The sequence below is a fragment of the Sitophilus oryzae genome, unplaced genomic scaffold, assembly GCF_002938485.1.
Source record: "Sitophilus oryzae breed Bouriz unplaced genomic scaffold, Soryzae_2.0 scaffold_637_pilon_pilon, whole genome shotgun sequence".
NCBI classification, from domain to species: domain Eukaryota; kingdom Metazoa; phylum Arthropoda; class Insecta; order Coleoptera; family Curculionidae; genus Sitophilus; species Sitophilus oryzae.
This window is the reverse complement of record NW_022147237.1, coordinates 1,383,929-1,392,731: the sequence shown is the minus strand read 5'-3', so window position 1 is coordinate 1,392,731 and position 8,803 is coordinate 1,383,929. Positions and strand designations below refer to the sequence as shown.

Below are 8,803 nucleotides of genomic sequence, written 5' to 3'. Positions count from 1 at the left end.
GTTGTAGATCTTGGTCAACATAAAACAGCGTCAGGGATGGCTTGGAAATGTAAACGTATTCAACTGGTAAGTAAAATTATATGGGGAATGTCGTCGATCGTCACTTTCAAGCGTTTTTTCGATCATACGGTATTTCTATGGGATTTTTATATATTTTGTGAGTCAAAATATTACATTTACTGGAGACATCAGTGTAATTGTCAGTGTCAAAATACCTATATGACATAATATTCTTTCATAAATTTTGAAGATAATATATAAAATCATTCTATAAGACAGTATATATGCGCCAAGTTACAGATATTAAGACATTATTTGTGAGAGTTTGTAGAGTTTTTATATAAACATTTAGTTGATTGGAAAGGAAATAACACTGATATCGTTTAAGGTAAAAATACGTTTATTATATGCAAATTTTTAATTGATAATAAGTCGTGAGAATGAAAGTATTAATCGAAGATATTTCCTTAAATCTCAAAATATATTTCTTATAATAGGTTTTATTCTAAAAAAATAAAGATTTAATCAGGATATTTGGATGGATATTTGGATGGGCGAATTTCTGGAAAGATCCGTTGTTCCGATTTAGACACTCGTTATGAGTATGGTTTCCTCACTATGGTCTCCTCAGCTATTTAACGCTGATGACCGCGGTTCGGATTCCGCATAAAAAAATTAGGCCCCGTACAGATTTTTTCTGACGGTCACGAAAATACACTGACGAATACACTGTTACGAAAAATCGTCATCTTAAAATTTTAATGGAAATCTGCTGTAGATCAATTTTTCAAGCAGTTTTTAGCTAAACTATTTGACTGGTTAGATTTTTTTTATATTAAAAATTGAACTCCTAATCTGTCTGATATAGGAGTGATAACAAAATTTGCTATTTTGACAAAAAAAAATGACGATGAAAAAATCCTGTGAAATGGTTTACTAAGTAAAGCATATAAAAACGACTTTTCATCAAGGTGCACCTTGTTTCGGTAGTTTGTTTTTGATGATTGGCCTCAATAGCTTTTTTTGTTGGAGATATTCGCCTTTGAAGAAAACAGTAATCATTTACAGCAATTTTAGCATTGAAAGCATGGCTTTTGATCCTAATCAACACAACTAAAATAATAATTATTTTTTTTGTAATGTCACTTTAGGAAAAAGTATTTTTATAGCTGGTTGTCAGTTTCTTTAGCATCGATGCTTTTAAGTCCAGAAGTTCATAATACTAAGATATACTAATACTTTTCAATGACAGTGGCATTACAAAAAAATAAACGCTAGGTGTGTTGATAAAGACCAAAAACAGGCATATTTTTACTGCTAAAATTGCTGTAAATCGTTACTGTTTTCTTCTAAGCGAATAACTCCAAGCTTTTGAGATGATCTAAAAAGAAACTGTCGAGAAAATATACACCTAAATATAATAATAAATAACATAATAATAATAAAGAGGATTCAAAATTTCTTACTTTATTCAACCATTCCACAGGGATTTCAAATGTTCGTCAAAATAAGATAATTTTTTATTTTCCTAGCATAGTAGACAGAAAAAAAGGGGACTTCAAGATTGTATTTAAGGGGATACAAAAAATCAAATAATTTAGCTACAAATTGCTTAAAAATCATAAAAAGCGGTCCACTGAACAAAATATATTGCGCTTTAAAGTACATGAGTAGGAACATGGAGGTGAACCTTAAGCAGACGGAATATTGTACGTGTATCGGCGGTGAACAATAACTTAATTCTAGAAGAACAACAGTAGAAAATAAAACACTGCCAAAAAAATAAATATGTTGGCATTCTAACGATGGTAGCTTTGATGGAGAAATTAAGTTCAGAAACGACCACGGAAGACATGCAATGAGAAAACTCAACAAAATTCTATTGAATTAAGGCAATATCAAAAGAAAACAAACAAAAAATTTACAGCACAGTTAAAAGCATCATTAGTTATAATAGTGAAGTATGGCCTTTGAAAGAAAAAAAAATCTCAAATCACTCGAAGCTACAGAAATGGATTTTGGAGGCCGGGAATTGGATAGCGTAACAAATGAGAGAATTCAGCGGGCGTTCAATGCATGAATTCATAATTATAGGCGTTAAACACAGAATAACAAAAGACATCAAAATTAACCAACTTAAGTGGTACGGGCACATACAAAGAATGGAAGAGAGGCTAAGAGAGCAGAATCCCAAAGTAAGTACTCAATTGAACACCACAAGGCAAATGAAAGAGAGGGAGACCTAGATAGAGTTGGAAAGAAGGAATAGGCAGGGACATCAAAACAAGAGGAATAGACGAAAACATCTGGACAGACAGAGACCAATGGTAACTTGAAATCAGAAGACGGCGAAGAACGTTATGAACTGATTTGTATATACAAGTACGTGAATGGTTTAAGATGTTAAGGTTTTTTTGTTCATGCCGTTCAATGTACAAAAAATATTGATATATTATTTATAATACCACTCAACTTAAAGATAGTCATTGGTACAAATTATTTAACAGGTTTCCATCATAAAAGAAAATACCCAAATATCACGAATCTACGTAAATTTACTTATAATTCTAGCTATGCAGAAGCCACCATTAAACACACATAATATGAAATAAATGTTATGGGATTTCCATTTACCGAATCCCGCCGGCAGATTCCACATAATCGTTTCTAATTCTCAATAACCAACGATCGTAGTAAAATATAAAACAAAAAACTTGTTTATTCTACGTAATAATTTCACGCCAAATTGACCGTACCCTTGACACCATTATCTGGTTTCAGATACGAAAACGAGATTAATAATAAAATATAGAAAGGAAATCTTAGTTGCGGTCAAGTTAGTATAACGGACAACCAACGCCTTGAATGAAACTTTAGCATAATAGTAATTATATCGCTCTCACTTTTAGTCGGCAGCCGGTTGCAGTTCAAGAAACAAGTTTACTCGCCTGATATAGTGCGCTTTTACTTACCTGGTTCTACTGCAAATTCAAATACCGCATAAAATAAGGAAAATGGTAGCAGGACGCGTTCTAGTGTACGGTGGAAAAGGTGCGTTGGGTTCGAAGTGCATTGAAGAGTTCAAGAAGGTGAATTTTTGGGTGGCTAGTATCGACCTTGCCGGGAACGAGAGTGCTGATGTTAACGTGGCCGTGAATCTCCAGCAGAACTTCGTCGAGCAGGAGTCCGCTATTGTTAAGGCGGTGGGGGATGCCTTGAAGGAAGAAAAATTAGATGGAATATTTTGCGTTGCAGGTAACTAGAAACAATTACTACAGTTTAGGTATAGATAACCATTGTCTCTATATTATTTATATACAGGGTAGTCCAGATTGTACTCGGGAAACTTCGGCAGTATATTCTGCAGATAAAAATAAGTAAAAAAGATTGCACAAATTTATGTCATAAAATGCTTTGTTTGGCATCTGCCAAAGTAGCTACAGGAGGCAGAAGTTTCATTTTTATTTCGATTTTTTTCCAGTTTCTGAGCTAACATCGATATTTGGATGAAAATTGGTGTCTGGGTGTTTTTTGACATGAGAAATTCGATTTCAATGACTTTTACTTGTAAGGGGCGCCGCCTATACATATTTTTCGCTGTTTTGTAAGAGTAATAACTTTTTATCCGTACCTGTATTACACTACTGAGTAAAAAAATATACATTTCCGTCATTTCAAACATAAAAAAGTTTCTTGGGAAAAATCTCTACGAGTAAAATATTGAATATATGTCATTATTGACCAAAAAAATAAACTTGTTGACTGGATAGTTATTATTAGTCTCAATAAATTTAAAATATTTTTGTGCTAGAGATTGAACAGAAACTGTTTTCATAATCAGATTAAAAAAATAAAGTTTACAAATTTATCATTTTAGCTAAATAACTCTCTAATCAAAATGTTTTGTCAATAATGATTGTATTGACTATTTCCATTCCAAATATCTTGAAAACAGTTACTCGTAGCGATTTTTACTAAGAAACATTTTTTACGTAAAAAATTACGGAAATGTATATTTTTTCACTCATTAGTTTTATACAGGTACGGACGAAAAGCCATTACTCTTCAAATAAGTTAAAAAAATGTAGGTGGCGCCCCCTACAAGTAGGAGTCATATTGATGGAAATAAATCAAATTTCTCATGTCAAAACACACTCAAATGCCAATTTTCATTCAAATACCGACTTGTGTTTGCTAATAAATAATATGTTCAGTTAGGTCTGTTTCACGAGAGGGCCCATGACAGTGACAGTAGTTTCTGCCATTTCATGTTATTTAGTTTTTGCAAAGGAATTTTTACATGTTGTCTGTAGAAATCTTATCTTAAGCGGCCCTCACACGATCAATAATATTGTCAATGTTTTTTATTGTCAATATTTTATCAATATTTGAAAGTTGGCCTGACACGGTCAATACATATATCAATATTAAGTTTTGTGCAGATATTAAGTGTGAATTATACCATATGCCAAAAAATTAAAGATAAAAAAAGCGTGTCATTTTGGCAGTGAGTGTCAATCAGTGAGAAAAAATAGAGGAAAAAATTTAAGAAAAGGCGTTATATAAAAGATGGATATCTAAAAAGAAAAAGGTTCGGCCAACTAAATCTTCTAGAATACGTTAAGAAACGGAAGCCTGATGATTGCGATCTAAAACTGGTGAAAACAACGACGGCGATGTTCCGTCTTCCGCCATGGTTACGAATAAACTAGTCAAATTTTGTCAATCATGCGACCTAACGATCAATATATTGTCAATACGACTAGTCCCGCCTTTAATATTGTCGAGTATTTTCAGGATCCCGAAAATCCATCAATATATTGAAAGTATATCAATATGTACGCTCAAACGCTCAATAATATTGTCAATAATCCCAAGTATTGACAATATTATTGATCGTGTGAGGGCCGCTTTATACGTTGGACGGACTATAATTACATTTAGCCACTTTCACTAATTGTTTGTTTATTTCTTTCAAAAACTAAACCTCCTAAATTTTTGAGCATTTTTTAGTATTCACAGTCTGGTTTTCGCCTGGATTCTTATCCAGTGGAATTTTACAAGAAAAAAATACTTTTTGTTATTATTTTTCAATTTCAGCACCAAATGCCTACTTTACTATAATTAGTTTCAAAGAGTGCTCTCACCCTGTATATTATCAGGCTATTTTTAAACGTGTAATTATCATTACCTGCATTTTAAAGATTAAATCTCCAGGATTATTTGATACGGATTTTTTTTCTGATCTGTGTTACCCTGTATTATTTTGATTATAAAACTTCAACACTTTGAAGAACATTCAGAAATATTTTCATATCAATGTCTCCTAGACAAACATCAGTTGTGAAAAAAACAAATGTTCTAGATATTACAGTTGGGGGTTGGAATCTTTGGTATTACACAGCAAAATAAAACACTAAATCACCACAACACACCAAAACAGATAGATATACTAGATACCTGTAGATATACTAGATACATATAAAAAATAAATTACTATAATTTAGTATGATATTATCATTTTTCTAATAAAGGTTTTAGTAAGTTTTGCATTTTGTAAAAAAAAATATATGAAAACCCACCACATACATATGGCAGCTTTTCAGTTGCAATATATTCAAAATTTTTAATTTTCTTTGATGCAAAAAAGTGCACAGAACGATAAAACGTATAATGTTATTTATTCGTATACCTAATTATTTTATGGTAGCGGTTTCATTTAACCAGAGTCTTCAGCATTTATAACCATTAAATATATGTTGGTTATTAGTGGATTTAGAAAGATTATACCCTATTTTATGTTGCTTGTCACAATGACATAAAAAAGCAATTAACAGAATTTACTGACCAGAAAGACTTAGCAATCCCTAACAAAGCCTGTCTCTTCCAATTCTTTTTTACTAATCCCTCAAACACCAATCATAGTATAATGGTATTTATTTTATGTAAAAATAAAAATCCTAAATATAAATTGCATTTTACAATGCCCTTTGAGATAGGCATTTCACTAAAAAAAGTTGTAGATAATTTATCTAATATATTGTTGTTTTTACAAATCGACAGACAACCTTGCATTTTATAGGTCATTATATTCGGTAGGATTTACCTCTTTGTTATTTTTGGATGGTCATATAAACAAATTTAGACAATGAATAAAAAAATAACAATATAATTTTGTTATACAGGTGGATGGGCAGGTGGAAATGCATCAAAGGATTTAGCGAAGAATTCCGAAATGATGTGGAAGCAAAGTGTGTGTAGTAGCGTCATCGCTGCATCTTTAGCATCAAAATATCTGAAGGAAGGAGGAGTTTTGCAACTTACTGGAGCTAATGCGGCTTTACAAGGAACTCCAGGAATGATAGGATATGGTGAGGATACTTAAATTTTGTTTAAAGTATAGGATAGGCTCAGAATGTGGTTGAAACTGATTTACTATTGATACTAAAGGAACTTCGGAATACACTTGGATACTAAGGGTACCAAGGGTCAGTAATATAATATCTGAATAAAACGTTGCGTAAGTTAAAATAAATAAATATAATGTGGATGTCCGATTTTTTTAGTATCAATAGGAACGGCTATTAGAATACATCAACATTTTTGTATGTATTTCATTATTAACAATACGGTAGATGAAGTCGTTTGTGATGTTAACACTGGAGTACCTAATATTAATTTTGAATAATGTTATACAGGGTGGTCCGGATTGTAATGGAGAAACTTGGGCAACATATTCTGCAGATAAAAATAAGTCAGAAAGTTCGTCTAAATTTATGTTCTAAAATGCTTCCTTTTGGAAATACAGAATGTAGAAATTTAATTTTTATTTCGGTTTGTTCCAAATAATTTCTGAACTAACGTCCAGGTCTGGACACTTTTTGATATCAGAAATTCGATTTCTATGTCAATATGTCTCCTAGTTTTAAGGAGCTTTATGTTTTTAACTGTTTTGAAGAATTAAATTTTTGTCCGTATTTGTATTACACCACCGAAAACCGTTCTCGAGATATTTGGAATCGAAATAGATATGTCATATTTGAACTTAAAGAGAGTAACAAGTTTTTAGACACCAACACCAAATTTTCATCCAAATATCAACTTGGTTCAGAAATTATTTTGAAAAATAGACATAAAAATTACATTTCTGCACTCTGTGTCTCTAAAACGAAGCAATTTAGGACATAAATTTTTGTCCGTCTTTGTATTACACTACCGAAAACCGTTCTCGAGATATTTGGAATCGAAATAGACATGTCATATTTGAACTTAAATAGAGTAACAAGTTTTTAGGCACCAACACCAAATTTTCATCCAAATATCCACTTGGTTCCAAAATTATTTGGAAAAAACGAGATAAAAATGACATTTCTGCACTCTGTGTCTCTAAAACTAAGCAATTTAAGACATAAATTTATACGAAATTTTGTCTTTTTCTATAAAGTCAGTTCAGAACGTTGTACGACGTTTTCCGACACCTAAATTCCACTCTACCTCTCTACCTAGCCAAAGATCATCAGGTATTTCTCTCTTTTCCAGTTCTTTATCCACACCCTCCCTCCAATTCCATCGTGACCTTCCTCTTTTATTTCTGCCTCGCGATGTCCACAGTCAAATTTCTTTTGGTATTCTGTCATCGGGCATTCGTTGCACATGACCAAACCATATAAGTTGTTTTGTTCTTATGTCGTCTACAATTGTGTGTTCTGCTCCCATAATATCTCTTGTCTACTCTCTCGTTGGTTATTTTCTCTCTTTTCGATTTTCCAGCAGATCTCCTCCAGTAATCCATTTCGGTCGCTAATAGCATGTTCTCCGTTCTGCTTTTCATCTTTAGAAATTTCTTGGTCCCATAGTACACCATTCAGCATAGATATTGTCTTTTTGTTTGTTGTATTATTATTTTTATCTACAGAATATGCTGTCAAAGTTTCTCGATTACAATTCAGACCACACTGTATATTTTATTTTTTAAAACAGGAGAGAATAAATAGCCACAGATTGTTAAAATTATCTTGATTTAATTAAAAAATATTGTTTTTTTTTAATTTTTGCCGCTATATCAGAGTAATAAATATTTTTTTCTCAGTAACGATGCCGGTATATTAATGCCATTATATTTATATATTAATGATTTAAAAATATATATTTTTTCCAGGTTTGGCCAAAGCAGCTGTTCATCATCTGACCAGGTCTCTATCGAAAAAAGACAGCGGACTACCGGGCGATAGCAACGTCGTCGCCATATTGCCCATAACTTTAGATACGCCAATGAATAGAAAATGGATGCCCGACGCTGATTTTTCCACTTGGACGCCACTGGAATTTATAGCCGAATTATTCGTTAAATGGATCAAGAAGCAAGATCGTCTAACCAGCGGATCGCTGGTACAGCTAACGACCAAAGATTCGAAAACTGCCTTGACGGTGGCGAACAGCGATAAAAAGGATGGCGATTATTGTTATTTATGAATACTGTGGCGCTCAGCTTTGTGAATTATATGTATAAATATGTATATTTTAATTTAAATAAACCTTCAATTGATTTTTCAAACTGATTCGTTTATGTGTGGCTGAAAAAAGTGTGAGTGGATCGGGATGATTGTTTTTAATGGAACATCCTGTATTTTATTGAATTTTTGACTTTGCTTGCAGATCACTTTACATAATCCTAAGATATGAATAATTATATTTAGATAGTTTCAGAGATATTAATAAATAAAAGAAATATATTTTTCAGTCTTTCTAAAAAAAATATTAAAAATACAAGAATTTAAACTATATTAGGCATAACATCTAAACT

At 32.1% G+C, this 8,803-nt stretch overlaps 1 protein-coding gene across 2 annotated transcripts; it reads left to right on the top strand.

Annotated features, from left to right (window-relative positions):
* Positions 1 to 221: 221 nt before the first annotated feature.
* LOC115887807 (dihydropteridine reductase-like) lies at positions 222 to 8,554 on the top strand. 2 transcript variants are annotated; one of them, XM_030907317.1, is made up of 4 exons: positions 222 to 388; positions 2,910 to 3,255; positions 6,186 to 6,371; positions 8,159 to 8,554. In XM_030907317.1, the coding sequence occupies exons 2-4, from the start codon at positions 3,015 to 3,017 to the stop codon at positions 8,470 to 8,472; spliced, it is 741 nt and encodes a 246-aa protein (XP_030763177.1). In that variant the 5' UTR covers positions 222 to 388; positions 2,910 to 3,014; the 3' UTR covers positions 8,473 to 8,554. The 2 variants fall into 2 exon arrangements, with proteins under 2 accessions (XP_030763177.1, XP_030763176.1); XM_030907316.1 differs by lacking the exon at positions 222 to 388 and having other exon boundaries at positions 2,843 to 3,255.
* The last annotated feature ends 249 nt before the right edge of the window (positions 8,555 to 8,803 follow it).

What these genes read in the sequence shown, in the direction of transcription:
- LOC115887807 (XM_030907317.1), top strand. Translation starts at nt 3,015, where the DNA reads ATGGTAGCAGGACGCGTTCTAGTGTACGGTGGAAAAGGTGCGTTGGGT. An exon ending in TGGAATATTTTGCGTTGCAG is followed by an intron (nt 3,256 to 6,185) that starts GTAACTAGAAAC and finishes TTTGTTATACAG; the next exon opens with GTGGATGGGCAGGTGGAAAT. An exon ending in TCCAGGAATGATAGGATATG is followed by an intron (nt 6,372 to 8,158) that starts GTGAGGATACTT and finishes TATTTTTTCCAG; the next exon opens with GTTTGGCCAAAGCAGCTGTT.